Source organism: Heliangelus exortis, chromosome 2 (genome assembly GCF_036169615.1).
Source record: "Heliangelus exortis chromosome 2, bHelExo1.hap1, whole genome shotgun sequence".
NCBI lineage: Eukaryota > Metazoa > Chordata > Aves > Apodiformes > Trochilidae > Heliangelus > Heliangelus exortis.
In genome coordinates, this window is record NC_092423.1 from 68,452,403 (window position 1) to 68,473,923 (window position 21,521).

Here is a 21,521-nt window from a genome sequence, read left to right on the forward strand (position 1 = left end):
CTACGTTTGGAAGTTGCTTTCTCCGCTGCGATTATTTTTTTCCCTCCCCCGTTTTTTTTTTTTTTTTATAAACAGTTTTCCCCCTTTTTCACCCCCCTCCTTTTTTTTTCTTTTTTCTTTTTCTTTTTTTTTTTTTTTTCTTTTTTTTCTTTTTTTTTTTCTTTTTTTTCCCCTCCGAGTGGAGTGCGGGAGCTTGCCGGTGGGTTTTCCCGGGCGAAGAAGAGGAGACTTTCGGCGCTGCCGTCGTTATTCTTCCTCTCTTTTTCCGCGCTCCGCCGGGGGGTTGGGGGGGTGGGGGTTGCCCGGCCGCCCGGTCCAGCTCGGTCCGCGGAGCGGCGGAGGGGTGGAGGGGGAAGGGACGCGCTGTTTGGTCCGGCGGGGAGGGTGGGGGAAAGCTGACGGGAGGACATGCAGGCTCGCTACTCCGTGTCCAGTCCCAACTCCTTGGGAGTGGTGCCGTACCTCGGCGGAGAGCAGAGCTACTACCGTGCCGCGGCAGCGGCGGCCGGCGGGGGATACACGGCCATGCCGGCCCCGATGAGCATGTACTCCCACCCGGCCCACGAGCAGTACCCGGCCGGCATGGCCCGCGCCTACGGGCCCTACACGCCGCCGCCGCAGCCCAAGGATATGGTGAAGCCGCCCTACAGCTACATCGCCCTCATCACCATGGCCATCCAGAACGCGCCCGATAAGAAGATCACCTTGAACGGGATCTACCAGTTCATCATGGAGCGGTTCCCTTTCTACCGGGACAACAAGCAGGGCTGGCAGAACAGCATCCGCCACAACCTCTCCCTCAATGAGTGCTTCGTCAAGGTGCCCCGCGACGACAAGAAGCCAGGCAAGGGCAGCTACTGGACCCTCGACCCCGACTCCTACAACATGTTCGAGAACGGCAGCTTCCTCCGCCGCCGCCGTCGTTTCAAGAAGAAGGACGCCGTCAAGGACAAGGAGGAGAAGGACCGCCTGCACCTCAAGGACCATGCCCCGCCGCGCCCGCCGCCGCCCGCCGCCGCCGAGCCCGAGGGCGGCCCGGCCGGAGGCAGCGCCGCGCCGCCGCCGCCGCCCGTCCGCATCCAGGACATCAAGACGGAGAACGGCACGGCCTCGCCGCCGCAGGCCGTGTCCCCCCCCGGCGCCGCGCCGCCGCTCGGCGCCGTGCCCAAGATCGAGAGCCCCGACAGCAGCAGCAGCCTCTCCAGCGGCGGCAGCCCCCGCAGCACCCTCCCCTCCAGCCGCTCCCTCAGCCTGGAGGCCCCAGAACCGCCGCCCCCGCCCCCGCCGCCGCCCCCACCGCCTCCCCACCATCACGGCCCGGGCTTCAGCGTGGACAACATCATGACCTCGCTGCGGGGCTCGCCGCAGGCCGCCGCCGAGCTGAACGCCGGCCTTTTGGCACCCGCCGCCGCCGCCCCGCGTACCGGCATCCCGCCCGCCCTCTCCCTCGGCGGATACTCGCCGGGCCACAGCTCGGTCTACGGCTCGCCCTGCGGCCAGGCGGCCGCCGGCGCCGCCGCCGGCACCTACCACTGCAACATGCAGGCCATGAGCCTCTACGCAGCGGCCGGCGGCGCCGACCGACCCGGCCACCTGCCCGCCGCCGCCGCCAGCCCCGCCGAGGACCCACTGCCCGAGTACGCCATGCCCACGGGCGGCGGCGGCGGCGGTGGGGCGGGGGGCGGCGGGGCGGGGGGCGGCGGCGGCGGGGCGCTGGGGCACGGCGGGCTGGGCGGCGCGGCGGGCGGCCACCAGGAGGGGCACCACCCGCACCCGCACCCGCATCAGGGCCGCCTGGCCTCCTGGTACCTCAACCAGGCGGCGGCGGCAGCGGCGGCAGCGGCGGCGGCGGCGGGGGAGCTGGGCCCGCTGGCGGGCGCGGCGGGCTACGCGGGGCCGCAACAGGGCTTCGCCGCTGCCCCGCGGGAGGTGTTCGAGGCGCCGCGGCTGGGCCTCAGCGCCTCGCCGGGCGGCGGCGGCGGGGGCGGCGGGGCGGCGGGCGGCGGCGGCGGCGGTGGCGGTGGCGGGGCGGGGGGCGGCGGCAGCTGTCAGATGGCCTTTCCCGGCAGCCAGCCACTCTACCGCACCTCCGGGGCCTTCGTCTACGACTGCGGCAAGTTCTGAGCGCTCTCCGCCGCGGGGGGACCACCGTGGGGACACCGCGAAGCATCACGCCGCCGGTCCCCCCCTCCCCGTGCCCGCGGAGGGAAGGGAGCGCACGCGAAAACCTTTTGTACAGAGACAGCCCCAAAGCATGTCTTGGTTTGTTAAAGGACAGTGTTACTCCAATAACACGTAAGTTTGTTTGGTTTTTTTTTTTAATTGCTTTGAGAAATACTTTTTTCCCGTCCCCCCCCACCCCGCTCTCCTCCCTATCCCTTAAGGTATTGTCATGCCCCATGTTTAAGAGGGGACGAAAAGTCCAGCGTTAGAGTACCAGCTTCTTTCCCCCACACCCTTACCTCCTTCCTCTTTTACATGGACTTGTTTTAAAATGTAAATTGCGACATAGTAATTTATTTTTAATTTGTAGTTGGATGTTGCGGACCAAACGCCAGAAAGTGTTTCCCCCCTCCCTGAAAAGTGACGTTAAAATTGACTGAAACGCTAATTTTTTCACTATATATAAAAGGGAAACTGTATTAATCTTATTCTATCAATATTTTTCCTTTTTTTTTTTTTTTTTTTTTTTTTTTTTTTTGTTGAAAATATTCTGAAGGTATGGCATTGTTTGTTTATTAATAAATTACCATTCAGTTGGAATGATCCTTTACACGTCTGTATATTTGAATACTTTAATTGAGAGAGAAAAAGAAAGAGAGGGAAAAGGGATTTCATAACTAACTTTGTCGCTGGAACAGCTCGTTCCCCTCCGCACAAATTCCAAAGACCATTTAGGAACTGCCAGGTCGAAAAATCCCTTTTCAGTCTCTTCTGCAATATGTTCCACTTAGTCAGCTCCCCTTATCCTCTAGGAAAAAAAAATTAAAAATACTTTCCCATGGCAGCTCTGAGTTGGCAAATAAACAAACACGTTTTCTTAGCATTAATGGGCAAGACCTGGAAATATTTGACCATACCCAGTAGTATGACAACATTACAGCTTTTTTAATAATTTGCCTATGTAAGGATATCTTAAGCAATAACTCTGAGGTAGAAGTGAAGTACATGCATTAGATTCTTGCCCTTGTGTAACTGTGTGTATATCGAGCTATCGATCTCTGTGGGTGTATTTCAAATATTTTTTTATATAGGATTTACATATGTATCTATATTTAAAGAAGGATTACATATTTATTTATAGCTTCACACACGCATTGCTTATGTTTCTTAACTCCACGGTAGATGCCAGCTATTTTGTAGTACATATATTCTTAAGTATAATGTAAGCCATATAGAACACTGCTTCATAGAATCAATAGCAATGCACGCAATCACATCTGTGAAGCTGCTTCTATAATATGTATTTTTAAAGTAGTATTTTATTCCAGATAAAAAGGAAAAAGAAAGTAGCTGGATTAAAGGGCACTTGTACAGTACAGTCTACCCTTTATACCTTTATAGCTCTGCTTTACTTCTGTCCTTTAGGGACATTGCTAGTCTGTTGAAAGAACCCAAATCGCTCGAGCTGAAATTATTGTAGAAAGAGTTAGCGTAGCAGAATTTTTTTTATATAGTTGGGTTGGTTTTTGTTTGGGGTTTTTTTGGTTTTTTTTTTTTTTTTTTTTTTTTGTCTCCTTCCTTCCCTCCCTCCTTTTTCCTTAAATCGGAAATAAAAATAAAAGAAAAACTACCAGGATGAGTAGTATAGAGTGAGCATATGAGTAGCATAGCATCTCAGTGCAGCATAGATTGAGGTCTTGTTAGATCAAGAATCTCACCTTCTGGACAATTTGCAATTAAGAGCCTACAGGCAATGGGGATCACCTTTCCCCTTTGTAAATAACCACCAAAATGCAATAAATTCATTAACTTAAAAGAATCTGCCTTGTCAGTCAGACTTGGAAAGAAGATTATTTGATTACAGATATTTAAGGCCTAAAGTTTGCTTTCAAGATAATACAGTTTCCTATCTGTATCTCTTATCTAAAGGCAACACTTAGCAGTAATTGCTGTTGCATTGTTAAGGGTTACACTGTAAATAAATACAAAGGTATTTACAGTTAAACCTTATTACGTCGCTTTTGAAATGCGCTTCTCCTCTACATCAATAATCTAATATTCAAAAAACACCTTCAGCAGATCGAATGAACCGGGATATGTGTGTCATTTTATAAGGTTGGCTTAATATATGTTTATTTAGGTATCGCACCGTCTTTTTTTTTTTTTTTTTTTTTTTTTTTCCATGCTAGTACCTTTACAGGGATTGCCGGCCTTATTTATATTTATTTGTTTGCTAAATTGGGTGAAAGAAGTTCAAACGCTCCGTCCTCTGGTTAAGCTGAAGCGAAGGATAAGCAAAAGTTGAACTCCTTCGCTCCGGGGGTACATTTTAATCGCAGCTCCCCGTTTTTCACCAGTAAAAGGAAAGAAAACGTTACCTATTCCCGGTCGGTCTCACCTTCTGCTCCCCACAGTCCCTCCCCCTGTGTCGAGCCGGGGGGAGCTGAGCTGGCAGCTCCCACCTTCCTTCTCCGTGTGAGCGGGGTTGCCGGGCCAGGGGCACGGCGGGGCTTTCGTCGCCTCCCTCCTTCACTCCCCCTCCTTGGGAAGGGGAGCCTGGCCAGCGGAAGCTCCCTGTGTCCCCGGCAGCTGGGTTTGCAAGCGAGGTGGATGTGTGGTAACGCCATTTCCACCCCCCTCCACCCCACCCCCCTATCGGTATTAAAAATAAAACTAAAAATTAAAGACAGGAGAGGGTAGAGAGAGATGATTGCATGTACTATTTGCCTGTTATTTTTGTTTCGATCAGGCGCCGGCTTTCCTGTATTTTGGGTTTTCTCAGAGGTCTCCAGCGGTAGGCTGTTTCTGGTGAAAATAACTAGGAGGGAAAGGAGTTGTTAGCTCGGCTTGTTCTCTCACCCGTTGCATTGTCAGTGGTGCTGCTCAATTAGGGGAGCCAAGGGGGGGCTGTGTGGAGCTGGACAAGTGCCGTTTATAAACACTTTTAATTCCCTGACCGCTCCGCCGCTCTCCGCGGCCTCGGCACCATGGGATGACTGCGCAACTTGCGCTCCCCGAGGCCCTGGCTGCAAAAACGATGTGAGTGGAGTGGGCTCGCCTTGCCCCTGTCAGGGGGGCAGCTGGCAGTCAGGGAGGGAGTGAGGGAAAACGTTCTGCTCCGCAGCCGAGTAGGTCGTGCTGGGATCCTGTGTCCCCGGAGGGGTTCCCTTTCCTGAAGTGACGTGCGTGATGGTGGCAGTGGAGGTCACCTCCCGGCTCTCAATGAGTCGGGCTGGCTCACCTCACACCTTCGCTTCGGTCTGGGTTGTAAAAAAATTTTATTACTATTATTGTCATCATCGTATTTCCTTCCCCCCCCTCCTCACAGAAATTGTTTACAACAAAAATAACATTAGCGATGTAGAGTTCTCCCGGTAGGCAGTGAATAGTGCGGGCTTGGCAGCGAGAGGCGACCTTCCCTCCACGCAGGCCGGGACCGCGTGTCCCTGCGCGGGGCTGCGCGGAGGTGGGTCGGGGGCGTTGCTCCCCTCTCCATCGGGCCATGGCCTCCGGCCGCGATGATACTGATTCTCCTGCTCCAGGGAGTAGGAAAGGCCCGGCGGGCTTCCTAGAAATCTCCCCTCTCTGGGGCAAAGCAGTGGGGCGGGGTGTCTGCCTGCGGGCAGCAGGGCCCAGCGCGGAGCTCGGACCCTTGTCCTTCTTGTGTTTTCCTCCCCTTGAGTGCAGAAGGCAAAACCGAGTGTACCTTCTGACCTGTGATTGTCTCCCAGCAGAACTGGGCCTGTCCTGAACGCCAAAAGAGATGCGGTCCGAGCCTGCGCGGAGTTGGGCACGGGACACGGGCCCAGGCAGCAGCTGGAAGGTGCTTCCGTCGGGCCTCTGCATCTGTGATGGCAGCCCGTCCAGCCAGCGGGGACACTTGGCCCCCAGCCTTACCTGAGGAGCGTTCCTTTAGGTGCCAGGTTAGCACAGCACTTTGTGTTGTGTGTTTAACTCAAGCTGAAATTTTCCAATACTGTTGCTTTGCTTTACAACTAGGGAAAGGGGGGAAAAAAAAGAAACAAAGCAAAACAAAAAAACACACCGCTTGTATAATTAATTTGAGGAACCGTTCTGTTGAGCTGGTTCTGGTGGTTTGTTGCTTGTATTTGGTCATCTGTCACTTCAGTTTTGGAAAACGTGGTGAAAGGGAATAGTTTCCCTTTTAAGCTTCCTCCTCAGAATTTCTTCTTAAAGCAATTAAGAGTTCATATTACGTTCTGTAAAGGTCATAACAAAAAATAGGAGCGAAGTGCATGCAAATAGTTGAGAGGACATGGATTAAAACCCCTTCCCTAGCTCCACAGGCCAGGTCAGATGGAGAACATGGTGTGCTGAGGATGAAGACATTTAAGACAGTGTTTCTAAATGGGCGTTTTACAATATCTGGGGCACTTTCTGAAAGACAGGGAGCCCGAGAAAGGCTCTTCGAAGTTAGCACGGGAATAATTTTCGTAGTCGGTCCTAATTTAGTAACCATCGGTAACCCTGGGGTTGCAACCTATTGATCAGACCGGCTTTACTCTGGCGGCACGCTGTCCCCTGCTCTCACCTTCAAAAAAAGAAAAAAAAAAACCCCACAAAATGCCTCTGGCGCGGGGAGAGCTTAAAGCTTTCCTCTGGGCTCCGATGGGTTGGCTTGCGCGTTGCGGGCGAATCGCAAAGAGAGCAAGCCAAGCCTGGTGCGGGTTTTGCGGGAGGCAGCGTGGAGCTGCCCCGCAGTACGGAGCGGCCGCGCGCTATCTAGGCTTGGGAGCTGGGAGGAGGGGGGTGCTGAGGGTCTCGGCACCCACGTGAAGATGAGCGTGAGCTAACAACGCGGAGTCTTATTACGTCGTCTTGATTGCGTAGGCAAAAGCGTGCAGCGGTGAGACGCGCACATGGCTGGCTGCGCAGCGCACAGGCACCTGGAGAGAGGAGCGCTGCGGTGCGGCTCCCCCATCCTTTCCCCGAAATCGCCCATTTCAACAGCAACCGCTAATTGAACATTAACTTTCAATTCGCTTATAAAGTAATTTAAGCCCCTTGGTCTGGTCGGTCCATTTTTTTTGCCCGACTCACTGTGTTGGGGCTGGTCATAGTGGCTAAATGGTTCCGGTTTTCAGATGCGCAGATAGGTTTCTTGGGTAGAGGGATGAGGAGTGCGGCGGTGGGTGCCGTAGGGGGACCGAAGAGGAGGTGTCGCTGCGCGGGGGGCGCAGGTGGCGCACCTAGGCGCGCGGTCCGGACAGCGCGGAGAGCGAGCACAGGTTTACGCGGCGAGCTGCGCAAGAGGTGCTCCGGGCCTAAAGTGTAGCGCAAGGGAGCTGATCGGTGCTGCTTTCTTGGGACGTGCATGGGTTTCGATCCAGCGGCAGGTCACACTCAAGCTCATAGTCTGGGAGGATCCCATTTACCCTTCCCGTGTGGGATTTGTTATTATTATTTTTTTATCTCCCTCTCTCTCTCTCTTTTTTTTTTTTTTACTTTTCCTTTCTGCCTCGCCCGCCCGGCGGTTTGTCTGTGCTGTGAATCCGCCCCAAAGGTGGTGCGGTGCCGCGATGAACGTAGCCCTCCTGGTTTAATTACGCTGGGGCTCATAAAGCCATTCGCTTCTTTCCAAAGTAATAAACAAACGTCGCGTTAGGTCAAGATTGATGGTGTCCATGCAATAAAAACGGGCCAGGTCAGGAAGGAATAAAATTCAATCAGAGCTCGCGGAATCATTTTTCAGGGGACAGAAAGACAGAAAAGGAGACAGGGGTCAAGGGAGACGATGTCGCCATTCACAGCACACCAGCCAGGAGGGAGGAGGGCGAGGGTTAACGAGCGATTGTTTTTTATCAAGCGGGGCCTAATTGAACGAAACAATAGCCACATCGACGGGGGAGGGACGGCTCTTTGCGCGGGGGAGTCTCCGCGGGGACCAGCTCCAGGCACGCACCCCGGAGCTGCGCAGCGCGGCGGGCACTGAGGACCCCTTGCTGCAGTGTTGTGACTCCCTCTTCCCCCCCCCCCCCCCCCCAAAATGTTACACAAGAACCTCGAGCAACGTGCAGATCTCCCTGCCTTAGTCCAGAAGCTGGCGGTGGTAGCAAACGGCCGTGTGCTCAGAGGAGGAGGGCAGGAGCCCCTCATTTCTCAGTAAGGCTTCCAAAAAGGCCTGCTTGGTGGGCAGGAGAAACAAGCCTCGGCACGAAATAAGCTCTCGCCAGGGTCACCCCGACTTGTCCGGCAGTATCAAGGGCCCAAAGTTACTTGCAAACAACCCCTCTCCCTTTGGGTTTAGTTTGGTGGGAATGCTGCTAGCATTCAGAGATTTGAGGGACATCCGATGAGCTGTGGATGCTGGGGGATGGCCGGGCTCAGCGGAGCAGGGCCGTCGGGGGGCCGCGGTGTGCGGGAAAACGGCAGCTGCACAACCCCGCAAGGAAGCTTGTGCGGTGCGAAGGCTCCTTTTGTCCTTGTCCCGCTTCGCCAGCCCGCTGGCGTTTTGCATTGTGCGGGCCGCGTAGTCAGCGGCCGATAAACCCACCGGGTGTTTGGGAGGGGTTTCTCCCTCACCTCCCAAGCAAATGCCTCTGTTGTGCAGAGCTCCGCGACTTTCTGGGCCCGTAACTTGCGCCTTGCTTGGTACGTGTGTGCCGCAAAATAATAGCGATTAAAAAGTATTGGAATGAGAGGAAGGCGGCCCGGGCTACTGGTGAGAGCTCAGAAGTTCTCTGGCTGAATGGGAATTGGGTGGTCGGCAATTTTTTTGCCCCCTAAATAAACACAGCTTGAAACAACTTGGGTGGGCAGAAGGGAACAATTTGTGAGCCAAAGAGCAAGTGAGCTGGGCAGGCAGCCGGCCCGTGACTTACCTGCTGGAGACTTTCACCTGACCTTTAGGTGTCAGGGGGCCTGGAAGTGTAGTGTATTACTCAAAATTCAGGTCAGCTGCTTTAGGTTGAGTTCAGCAGAATTAAAACAACAATGAGACCCCTAAACTGGAATCCTCACTCCTGTCCAGCTCCCATCATCTCTGGGGAAAATGCAGGAAAACCAACACATTTAGAACCATTACCTCTCAAAATAGATTAATTTCCTCCAGTAGAAAAAAAAGCAAATTATTACACGAGTTCAGGATATTTATATATTATATGAATCGATGAATAAACAGGTCATGTCACTACAACCGTTGTCCCTCGGAAGGCAAGCACTTGGTTTAGAAGAAATGCCATAGACGCCCTTCCCCCCACCCTCACCCCCCGGTTCCTGGAATTTATTTATTTGCCAGAACATTTAAGGGGCCGAGTTTAATTTTTTTTTTTAAATAAATATTTGAAATAAAGAAAAAGAAGACTGTTTTCCATTGAATGGTAATGTAAAAGTACTGATAATATCGTATAAAGCAGAAGAGAATTGTTTAAACAATGTCGGTGCTTGCAAGATTGCCCAGTGTAAATACATTCGCACTGCCTTTTTGGTGCGAGTTTCTACTGGAACTGGAACTCTTATTCTGCCTGCGTGTCTATATATGCGTATTTTCCCGCTCCGATGGTGTGAAATAGGTCTGCAGCTGCAAGCTAGCGGAGGGGCACATCTCCTTGGGACAGGGGTCCGCGGCGGGCACGACGCGGCTCACGGTGCGGGCAGTGGGCGGGAGCGGTGCGATGAGCTGCTCGCCGCTTACTCTTAGCGAGGATTTATGGAAGTGCTCGCGGCCAGCGCTTCTAACCTTGCCTCTCAAGGATGGGATAGATTTAAAACCATATAACGAATTGCAAAAAATTACAGCTTTCTCCCGACTCCATTCCCCGCCCCCCAAGCACTCCGCCAGGGGCGGGGGTGGGAGGGGGAGAACTAAGAGGGGAGGGGGGAACGGAGCGCGGAATGAGCCGGTGCGAGCTCATTAGCAAAGCAAAGGTTGCAATTAGCGTCTGCTGCTGCGAACCGACCTCTTCCCCGCCCGCCTCCCCGAGCCCCCATCACCAAATAATTGCAAAGTATCTGTTGATGTTTTTCTTCCACCCGTCAAAACGTTGGAGCTCTGCCTGCTCCAGCGCTCCTTTCTGCGTTTGTTGTGTCTGGAGACAATGCTCCGCCAGCAAAGTATCCGAGGTGAAAGAGGGTCACAAAGGGAGGCAGGGATCTCGGCCCTGCGAGCCGGCTGGGGGCCTTCCCTCGCCTCGCACCCCTGCAAACCTGCCTTCCAGGGACGGGGGGGAGGGGGAACGACCTCCGGATGGCGATGTCGGTGCCCCTCTCCCCGCACTGCCCCGGCCTGCCCTCCTGGTCGGGAGAGGAGAGGGAAGAGGATGTGACCCTTGTGTCGAGCCGGGGGGACGCGGCTGCTTTATATGTCGGGGGAGAGGCAGGGGAACTCCTCTGTTTCCCCAAGTCACACCTCAATTTTATTTTTCTAAATACCCCTCTAGCAATCGATCCGTCTCCGTGCGCATCCAGGGCTGGGCTGGCTACGGAGACATTTCCCACCACCCACCCACCTCATATCCCGGCGTCTGCTTGCCCGAATAGCGGGTCTGTCTTCCACTCCCCAGCCCCCTTTTGCTTTTACCCTTCAGGCTGACGCTGCCCGCAGGAGGTGTGCTCAGAAGGTGTATTTTTAGATGGCTCTGGCGGTTTTACTCTGCGACCCCGAGGAAACCCCCGTCGCTTTGTCTCGCCGGCCTTCCGCGCCGGGGCCGGGGAGGAGGGCGGCTGACGGCCCGGCTGCGCTGCTGCAGGGCCCTGGGGTAGGGCCGACCCCCACTCCTGCGGAGGTGGCGGGGGCTTGTGCTCCTCTGAGGACACCCGCCTCAAGCCTCCGCCGGACTTGCTGCTCCTTGCGGCGATTTTGCAGCCCGCGATTGGTTGGTGGTCCCGAGAGGAAAGGCCTCAGGAAAGGGAAAAATAATAATTTTTAAAAAGGCTTTCGTGGCAGTTTTACCTTTGGCAAGGCAAGGCTCTTGGGGATGGGCAGCGGCCCGCACGGCGGAGGCGAGGGGCCGAGTTACAGCTCTGAGAGCGACGGCTGCGACAGCTGCGGCGGGTACCGAGGAGCGAGCCTAACCCCGGCGCAGCGGAGAGGCAGCCACAGGCAGGGCCTGGACGTCTCTTTCCAGTGGGCCCCAGCCCCCCGCCACCCGCTGCGCAGGAGTTGGGCTCACTCTCCTCTCCCTGCCCTCCTGAACCCCCTCCTCCCGACGGGGCGAACGCCCGGACAGTCCCCACGGCCCCAGCTCTACCATTACTAATCCCGCTTTCAAGCCTCAGAAGAGGCGCAGGGTATCCCGCTCCTCTTCCCAGGAAGCGGTGGGACAAGCTGCGCGGGCGGGAGCCGGCACGCTCCCGGGTAGGCATTCCCCTCCCCGGCCTCTGGCAGGCAGGGCGGCCGCAGGCTGGCCCCGGCGAGCGACCGGCCTTCCCCTGCCAGCCCTGCCGCTCCGCCGCCGGCAGAGCCGGTCTGAGCCCTCCTTGGGCGTGCCGGGGACCAAAAGCAAAACCCACCTTGCTGCTTGCTTTGTTTGCTGCCGCCGGCGAGACGCTTGTAAAAGGGACAAGAGATACTCGGTTATTTAATACTGGAGCTGCCCTTTTAAATTAACGAAGCTGTGATGACCCTACATGAGACAGGATCTTTCCGTACCTGCGCGCACAAAACGCTTGACGTGCACATTAATTAAACCGAAGTACAGAACATTAGTCTGTAACTAGTGTATTACCTACTTAGATAGATATCATCTCCCTAAATCCCGGCGTGGTTTTTCAAGTTTTATTTATTTATTTCGTTTTCAAGAAGTGATTCCGCCGTCACTGCAAAGAGCGGTAGGTTAAGGAGGAATTAAAAATCGTGTCGGAAGGTGGTGGTGAAACCGAAAAGCAGTTCGGACCTTTGCCAGATTATAAAAGAAGCGGGCCAGTGCTGAGACGCATATTTTGTCCGACCAATAACATTTTTTTTTTTTTTTTTAACAAAAGCAGCAAAAAGACACCCATTACAAGGTTACCATGTAGGGACTACTTGGTCTAGAACCAAGTTTTGCCTTACCATCCCCTTCCCCGCTCACCCCCGAATACAGAGAGCGAAAACGGGGAATAAAAATGCTTTTCTTGAATGTGCCACAGTTAGCGATGCCAATGGAAAAAAAAAGAAAAACCAAAAAACAACACCTCCGAGGTCGAAGGAAAATTGGCAGCTTATGTAAAGGTTCCCAACCCTCTGCGAGATGTGTGAACTAATATTCAGATGTACGAGGAAACCTCCCAGTGAATCACTGTAAGAAAAAAAATAGTTCCCAGCAATACAAAAAATACCTTGTCATGAAAGTGCCCTAATTTGTTTTTTATTGTTATATTTTATTTAGTGCCCCACCAAAATTTTGCCACTCGCAGCCCGTGACCGCTTGTCCGAGGCGCTGCTAAGGAGGCTCAGCCTTCGTTACGCCCGGGGTGTTGGAGCTTGCCCCCTCCCCTCTGCCACCCGCCCCGACGCGGGGGTCGTGGCACCGCTGGGCACGGGGGGAGTCTCTCGGTAGCGGGGGCGTTTGGCGGCGGCCCGCAGAGCACAGCCGCAGCCTTGTGTGTGCCCGTGGCACAGAGGGTGAGCGTGGACCGCTGGGGCTGTGCAGGGGACCCAGGCGGTGTGAGCACTGCTGAGCAGGGGGAACACAGCTACTGCAAAGGACACGCACCCACGGGAGGGAAGCGGGGGTGTTGGTTGTTTTTACTCTAAAAAAAAAAAAAAAGGCGTAGCCACGGAGTAGTCGTACCCGTTCGGAGGGAAAACGCCCCAGGAGACTTTGTGTAAATATACCCACGGTGGGGAGGATGGTGTACATACTCGCGCGCGCGTGTGTGTGGAATGTGTGCTCGACCTACAGACCTCCCCACGGTCGGGGCGTCCGCGCCCACTTCTGCATTAGTTTGTACTGGGGGAGCCCCGCCGCGCAGCGGAGCCTGTGCGTGTGCGCTGGAGGGCAACAGGGACACCTCTCCCGCACCCGACAGGTCCCGCAGCTCCCCTCCTCTCCAGCCTGCGAGGGCGCGGGCTCCCTGCACCTGTAGGAAGGAATCCCAAGTAGCGGTCAGGCTCTCCCGTCTTTCCCTTTCCCAGTGTGCTGGGGTGGTCCCGCTCCCCCTCGGTCCCGCGGGATCAGCCCCGAATGAAGCGGCGGCTCCGGCTGCCCGGACGCGCACTGTTCCGCACCTCGCTGCTCCCGGGGCTGCGGCCACGGCCAGCTCGCACATTTTCCACTGCACCTCTGGCAAACGCCGGCCTATTCAAGCCAGGAGTACAAAGAGCTCTCTCTCTCACTCCGGCAGCCCGGCTCCTCGCAGACTGCTCCTGAGCCCCCTCCCGTCCCCCCGCACCACTTCAGTCACCTCAACCACTCCCGAGAGCAAGCGGAGTCGCTGCCCCCAGCTCCGCGCTCAGCCCCCCTGCTCCATCACCCCTTTTAAGAGGGGTGTCGGGCCCCCCCCCCCAGTGCAAAGTAAAAAAAGCAAGAAGGTGCACTCGGAGAAGGTGCATCACCCTTCTGTGTATCTCTGTACTGTGGATCTCTCCCTTTGCTTGTTTTGAGGCATAAAGCTAAAATGATGGGTGTAATTGGTGGGTGGAAGATCCTAAACCAAGGGGAAGTACATGGGCCTGACGACCTCTGGATAACCTGGGTACCTTGGCACGAAAAGTACAAAAATATTTACTCACCTTGAAGTTTCTATTTCTTTAAAAGCTTTTTTATTTAGTTAGTTTTTATTTCTTAAGTCATCTTTTGAGATGGTTCAAGGTCTAATTATAGTACGCAGCAAGAGGATGTAAAGGGAATGGGTTGATTCTAGAAGGGCAAAAACCAAAACACCCTAAATACCCAGATTAGGAAGGTGCTGGACAAAAAGGCTTTCTGTGACTCACACTCTGAAATGAAGATCTGGAAAATGCTTACATGCCACCTCTGACTGGTTTGAAAGCGATTCCAGCAATTAGGAATTAATTCAGCATGGTCAAAAGGCGATTTCACTGCAAGTTATATCAAGTTATCCAAACTTTTACAGAGTTCAAGTGGTGGAAATGGGCTGCTGGGGTGGAGGTAAGGCTGCAGGAAAAAAGACAAGGAGTGTTCAGGAAAGGCAAAAGAAGGGAAGCCATGTAGCAAAGGCTGGAAAGGTGGCAAGCCCATGTTAATGCCAGAGGTTTGTTGCTGGTACTGGAAGAAAGGGGAGTTTGACGGGTGGAGGGCTAGGGATGCTTTTGGTTTTCCTTTTCAAATGGGAGAAAGTACTAAAAACGTGCTGGAGGTCTTAGGTAATAGAAAGATGAGTTTTAATTAAGAAATGGAAATCAGAGGGCTTGCTGTCCAATCAGTACCTCAGGTACAGTATTAAGAGGAGGTGTGTGTGTGTGTGTGTGATCCCCTCCCCAGTTAATTGCAGGAGCCAGAGCGAGCCCAGGCAGGGCTGACCCTAGGATGATGTGTGGAGAGAGAGGCACCAGGAAGGTGTGGAGGGTGGGATAAAACTGGGCTTTTTCACAGGGGCAGGCCAGCAATAAAACCATCACGTAGAGGGGAGGCCAGCCACACTGGGCTCACAGCAGTGCCAGTTGTGGGGTGTGTCCCTAGCACAGGTCCTGTGACACCCATTGGGCCCAGCCAGGACTCAGGCGTTGGGGTTGTTTCTCATGAGCTCCACGTCGGCATCCACCATCTCCCTCACCAGCTCCTGTAAGAGGGAGAGAGGCAGATGAGGGTCCCAGTGCAGGGGATGAATAGGCAGTATCTCAGATATGACAGCTCCCCACCACCATTGCACCACCCCCTCAAGGCAAGACAAGGAGGACACAGGGCTTTACTGGGCTCTTCCCACAGACCTGGCCCTGGATCTGTCATGGGAGTGGTGGGATGTTCTAGAAACTGGCTAGTTCAAGTCACAGCCTGTGTCTCTCTGCTGACACTGCAACATAAGTGACTGCTCTTTTCCAAAATGTTGATACCTGCCAGGCCCTTTCTAGGGTAGGTTGGCAGAGCCAATAGGAGTGCTCTGTGCTGCAGTCTTCAAAGGAAGAGAAGCAGTTCACTGAAGCAATCCCACTGAAAATGGGATTTCTTGGTGTGCCCAAGTCACCTGATGCAAAGGTCTCTCCCTCCCTTCCCCTGCTTGTGGAGTGCTCTGAGAAGACACAAAACCCCAGCAGATGCGAAACATGCCAGAACAACCACTCACATCAAATGTGACTCTCGGCTTCCAGTTCAGCTTTTGTCTGGCTTTGGTACAGTCCCCTTGCAGAAAATCCTATGGAATAGAAGAGAGAGGCACTGTGAGAAGAGTCCACCATCCTGACCTTGATGGCCACCCCATTGCTCTTGCATCCCCACAAGCCAAGAACAGATGGAGTCACGGTTGGACTTCGGAGGGCAAAATATTTCTCTTTAAGACACAATTTTAGTGGAAGCTCATATGCCTATAAATCACCAGGAGGCAGCATCCTTTCACCAGGCTGTTTCAGACTGAAAGAGTTATTCTTTGTTTTTGTGTGTGCGCGGGGTTTGAACTCCAGCCTTCCAGACGTATAATGGTGAACATTTTATAAGAAGTTGTCATATGTCTTAGTCATGCTATTGAATGAGCTGTTTCAAATTCTTTTCTCCCCCATTTGTTTAAGTAATGTAAATCACAGAGCAAACATGACAACTATTCTCTTTCAAATAAAAATGTGATCACAGACAGATGATGCTGAAACACTGTTATGAATATGGGTAACCACATGCAACAGTGGTAAACATCCAGCTTTTGAATACCTACATCTTTGTTTTCAGAGCATTTTGAGCATCCACATGGAAAGAAAAATCTAAATATCTCATAAATGGAAATAAATTATCTTTAAACCATTACAGAAACCAAGACTTTGGTCATAATTCGCCTTACTGTTCAAGTACTCTTAAAAGACTTACCACACCAAAACAATCCCACAAGCGGGCATAAAAAATAACATAATAAAATTAAACAAAACCTCCCCTCCTTTTATTGCCTTTCTAATTGAAAAAAAGAGACCAAATGTTCATTTAAAATTCAAATCCTGTGTTTAAATACTTAGTTTTTTCCAACCGTATGTGTTGATTTAATCCAAGATACCATCTCTCCTCACAAGATTCTTTGCACTGTAGCAGTAAATACTAAAATTATATTTGTCGAAGTTTAAAGAAAACCAAACGAACCCAACTTTATTACAGAACAAGAAAGCCAAGGCTGAATTCTGCTCTGACATTTGACTCTGGTGGTAACACAGCAGCAGAAAAATGCGCGGGCTGCCTTTCTTCTCCCTTTTCCACTCTATGGCCAGAGGAGGAGCTAATGAGCATTTTCTGGCTAGATTTTTTGGAATATTTTTTTTTTTTTTTTTTTTTTTTTTGAACTGCACTGCCACACACTACATTTTTCAGATGCTATCTTTTGTGCATGTGTGGTTCAGGTCATGTTAAGTTCCAAAATCACCTCATCCTGTGCAGTAAAATGTAGGAAATTCTTCTTCATAACTGTGCTTCAGAAAGCTAGACAGCTCACTTCCAGAAGCAGAGGAAATCCACCAAAGGAAACATAGCACTGAAGAAGGGGATGTGGAACAAACATGTCTGCTGAGACTATTTCAGGCAACATTTTACTAGTTCAGTCTTTAGGCTAGAAACATTTCACCCTCCCTTCAGGAAAGAGTAAACAGATGGATCAGAATTTTATGAAAACAAAAAATGCTGCGATTTCCTTAAATTAGACTAAATGGTTTCCTACTGCAGCTCTATAATGGCTTTTTAGAAACTGCAGCAGACATTTGAGTCCAAGTCATGCAAAACCACATCAGCTTGAGGGATCCCCTGGAGGGTTGTGTGAATATGGATTGCAAAATCTGGTTTGAAATGGGAAAGACTCCCACTAGCTTTGATAAAATTTGGATCAGACCCTAATGTGCCTCATGAAGGTATGCCTTTTATCTGGAGTTTGGTTTAATTTACATTATATATGTGTGTATATATGTGCCTGGAAACTAGGAAATCCTTCTTAAAATAATAATTTCGGTATAAAAACAATTGCCTTTTATTCAGTCCTAATTCAAGCCATTAGGTAGAAGTTAAGTGTTTTAATACCACCTAGTTTATGACATAAAAGCCATATTATAATATTTGGATTTTCATTTTTATAAAAGCTGCGTAAGCAATAATTTTATATCCACAACTCTTACGTAAAAACATCCCTTAAAACAGCCTATCTAGGATACTGGCTTCTCATTTGAAAAAATAATGGACAGGGAAGAATAGAACGAATTGCCATTGCCTGCTGTATATGTAGCTGCATTCTGCTTTTGAACAGCTTGGGAGCAGTCTTTTAACTTTCTTGCCTTTTGTTAAAATAATTTATCTAAAAAAAATACTTTATTTAATTCCAGCTCTTAATTAAAAAACATAAACACTTAGCTGCTGAATAGGCCAAAATAAGTTTGGGGGAAGGTTGCAAATCAGTAAAAGTGAAGTTATTTGCAGTGCTGGATTATACATAGAGATAATACAAACAGCTAGTGTAGTAAATCAATTTAAGTATATAAAATAGTATTTTTCCTTTAAAAGTTCACATGCTTTAACAATGATGCAGTAAAGGTATTATGGCATAATCAGTGTACAAAAAATAACAAAAAAAGATTTAATATATATGATAATACAAATTCCCCATCTGACTTACATTAAAAGATTTTAAATGGCTCTCCTGGAGAAGCTTGTGTACTTTTGAGAAATGCTACTTCGTAGCTAGATTTACTTGAATATAACATTATGGACAAAAAGTCTCTTAGGTACTTTTAGGAAGGTTCTCTTATGGAAGTTACTATGTACAGAGAACACATGAAAATATAATACTAACACCATATTACATCTAAATTCAAAGTTTGATTGTATTCTTCTTAGTACAAGTTTCAATAGTGGATAAAAATGATGACTGGAACAAAGCTATTCCTGATTAGAGGATTGTATTGCAGTCCTGTTTCCTGTATTTTTCTACAAGCAGCTCATAATATGAAAACAATAAGGTAATTACAATAAAATAAGATTATTAAAAAAACCTCCTCATGAAACAGAACAACTGCTTGTTTATATTATTCAAGCCTTTCACTGAAACCAGAGATACATCTATCATGCTTCCAAAATGAAAAAACCAAACAAACAAAAAAATCCCCACCAAGCACAAAAAACCCACAAGCAAAAACCTCTGGCATGCTGATCATTGAAGGGCACTGATTTTTTTTTGTTTTGTTTTTATAGCACTCAGATTATGAACATAAAATTCAGTCTTTGCTTTTAGTCACCCATTTCGGCAGGTACATGACCTTATTCTCCATGCAAATACAGTAAACATAAGTGAATAATAAAAAAACCCAAGTTTTACCTGCAAGTTAGGGGTTGAAAACAACAGGTAAAAATCAAAGGTGCAGGAAGACAACATCAAGTTCTCTGTTGCTCTTTCTATGAGGGTAAATTCTTGTAGAGTACTTCACTCATATCTGCACCTCACTCTTGTAAAACTGTCTCTCAGAGAAAAGAATGGGTTTACCCAATGTGGGTTTTCCTGTTTTACCTTTTCTGTAAATGAGGCTGTGTAACTGTGTAGAAAATGCCCCATTATTACTAACGCTGTTTTTATGATGATTTAATTTTATTGTCCAAATGTGCAGACAAATACATACAGATAGAAATTTGTTACGCAGTGTGGTAAAGCTTTTTAATTATTTTTTTTCTAAAGTCCGGGAGACAAAAATGTAAAATATTTTAATGTAAATATCACATTTCCCAAGCTCTTGTTCTGAGTGTCATCATGACTCCTATTTTGACTCACACAGTGATTGATCTGGTTTCACTGTGCAATGTATCACTGTCTCAATCAATTAACTTTAACTGAAAATTTAAAGCCTTGAGACAATGCGAGAAAAAGGAGATAGCATGGCCTGAAAGAAGGCCAAGGCTTCCTTTATTACTCCAGCTCAGCTGATTCCCTTTAAAATGTGCTTTCACTGAAGCCAGCAGTGAGCACCAGCTATTGCTTTCCCTTACACCAGAGGAAAACAGATCCAGTCCTCAGTAAAACACCTGCAATGGAATCGTGCCCAGCTCTGCTCGCTGCAGCAGAGAGAAGGCTTTACCTCTAAAAATAAACAGACTTGATCTAAGCACACAACAGTTTTACTGCATCTGAAAAGCAGCCAGGGTTATGTTCACAATCAACACAACTGCTTGAAAGATGATTTGTTGCATCAGAGCTCCCATAAGTAAAGAGCACAGACCCAGCTCAGTGGAGGCTCTGGCTTACGTGTTTAGTCTTGCGCTCCTTTGCTCAAGAAGTTTTGTCAGGAAGGATTCCTAGAGTCTAAGGTCCAAAGTTTCCTGCTTGAGTTTTATTTTCCTCATTTCCTTCTTTAAACTAACACCTTTCTTCTTCTTTCTTACTAAGAGAAAAATTAATAAATACAGCTCCTTAGGCATTAGCTTGCAGATTTGCGTTTTCACCATTTCACATATTGTTCACATATGTTTATCTTATAAAACAGTCTCCCCCTTTGTGCACTTTGTGAAGCATTTTTCACAGCAATTTTTAACGAGGGTCATATAGCTCACCTGAGTAGTAACATCAGCCACACAGTGTACATGCATTATCTGCTACAGCTTATTGCTCAGACAACAGCCTTGTTAAAGTGTTTGCTGCAAATACTCAGGAAACTGCATGCACTGCCAACAAGGCAATTCTTCCACCATCACCCTTATTCTCCATTCCCTAGTGTCCTCCTGCACTGGCCACCAGGCCCTGGGATGTCATATCTTAACCCAGATATAAAGTTGGAGAGAAGATTCTGTGACTTCCCAGCCAACCTGTTCCCTGTCCACTCCATTAAGAAAAGCAGTAAGGTCTTGCTGAATCAGAGTTGAAGAGCCTGCAAGCACGCACGTTACTGGTGGAAAATTCAATACACAGTTCATCTAAGCTCAGATCAAACCTCAGGAGTCACAGAAATAAGCACTGTGTGCTGCACACTGTTCTGAAAGTGCTTCTGGAGATCCGTGAGGCAGAGAGCACTGGCTCGATTTATTTGCAGAGGGTGGTGTTTGTTATAATATCTATAGTAACAGGGCAAAAAACCAGTATAATTATAAAGCTGGAGACTCCTATCTCCACAGCGAATTTGAGGAAACTGAAGATAAAACATGTCAATGAGCAAAGTCCAAGCCTAATGAGGAACACAGTAAACATCTTCAGGAATTTAAGAAGAGCAGCAATGTGTCGCTCAGTTTTCATTTTTTCTTTCCACTGTTCTTAGAAAAGCAAAGTTGTGGAGCAGTTAAAGTACCAGGGGAATAGAAGAATGCCAGTGAATTTGGTTCCTGATCTAAATTTGTTTTAATGCAGCATGAACAGACTGCTTTCCACTCTTGGGTCAGCAGTCTTTTGCAGAAAGACAGTATTGTTTGCAAAGAACCACAGGAAAAGGCAAAAGGCAAAAGCAACCAATTGGCTGAAATTCACGTATAACAAAATGCCATTTAAAATAAGAGGCATAATGTTTTTCCCATAGCATGTTTTCCTGTGCAAATCCCCTCCCTGTTCAGAAAGCTCAATTTTTACTAAAACCATGTCAAGGGGGAAAGGGAGAGAGAAGAAAGACTTGAGGAAAGGGCTGATTCTGCACGTCTGATGGACCTCGGCAGGCTGCGAGTGCCGGGCATCTTTAGGGTAAGTTCTTATCTCAGGACTACGCTGTACTCCAGCAGTAAGGTGTCAACACAAGCCACACAGTCAATAAAACCTGAGCACAGCCTTCACTTTTCCTCCAGGAACCAGGGGCATTAGAACACGGGCTTTATCTTATCGGTTTGATAATCTTTAATTTGACCAGCTTCCAAAGGGTTAAGGAGAATGAAGTCAGAGCAGCAATAAACATCAGGGCAATAATAACAGTAATGGAGCTCCGCTCCCTCCTCTTCCCAGCCCTCCCCTGTGCCTTTTCCACTTCACCGCTGCCTATCAGCCCAAACCCATGCTGAAGCCAGACCTCTCTTTCAGTGACAGGGGGTGATAAGAGACGCGAGGAAAACAGCAAGCTGTCTGGTCTGCTCAGGAAGTCGGGGACGGGTGGCATTGTCCATCAGCGGGGCCACGCGGCGGCCGGAGGCCGGGAACAATGCTCCGCTCCAGGGAAATGGGCTCACTCAGCACCGGCTCTGGCAGGCTCCCCTTCCCCCCGACGTGACAGATAAAACAGCAAAGCAAGGGGAACTGGCCCCAGGTGCCTGGGGAGCCTCGTCGCTGGGCCCTAATCGCTTGGGTGGAGCTGGTGCCCCAGTAAATGGACACCAGGCTGCAGGCCGAGT

General features: G+C 50.0%; 2 protein-coding genes and 1 long non-coding RNA gene across 3 annotated transcripts in view; 1 reads left to right on the plus strand and 2 right to left on the minus strand.

Annotated features, from left to right (window-relative positions):
* The first annotated feature begins 330 nt into the window (after nt 1–330).
* FOXC1 (forkhead box C1) lies at nt 331–2,763 on the plus strand. Its single transcript, XM_071736565.1, has one exon. It carries the CDS (start codon nt 409–411, stop codon nt 2,122–2,124), a length of 1,716 nt encoding a protein of 571 aa, XP_071592666.1. The 5' UTR covers nt 331–408; the 3' UTR covers nt 2,125–2,763.
* A 6,662-nt stretch (nt 2,764–9,425) lies between these two features.
* On the minus strand, nt 9,426–11,466 carry LOC139792772 (uncharacterized). The gene is made up of 2 exons (XR_011724391.1): nt 10,703–11,466; nt 9,426–10,416 (listed from the first exon to the last, which is right to left on the minus strand). It is a non-coding gene; the product is annotated as an uncharacterized lncRNA (long non-coding RNA).
* A 2,378-nt stretch (nt 11,467–13,844) lies between these two features.
* The window catches only part of GMDS (GDP-mannose 4,6-dehydratase), a 414,580-nt gene continuing 406,903 nt past the window's right edge, over nt 13,845–21,521 (minus strand). Inside the window, exons 10-11 of the mRNA XM_071736566.1 lie at nt 15,349–15,417; nt 13,845–14,847 (exon numbers count right to left, since the gene is read on the minus strand). Of these exons, the coding sequence (XP_071592667.1) occupies nt 14,785–14,847; nt 15,349–15,417 (132 nt within the window). The 3' untranslated portion in view covers nt 13,845–14,784. The remainder of the gene's footprint in view (nt 14,848–15,348; nt 15,418–21,521) is intronic.

Coding starts and splice junctions, on each gene's coding strand:
- FOXC1 (XM_071736565.1), top strand. CDS start 409: ATGCAGGCTCGCTACTCCGTGTCCAGTCCCAACTCCTTGGGAGTGGTG.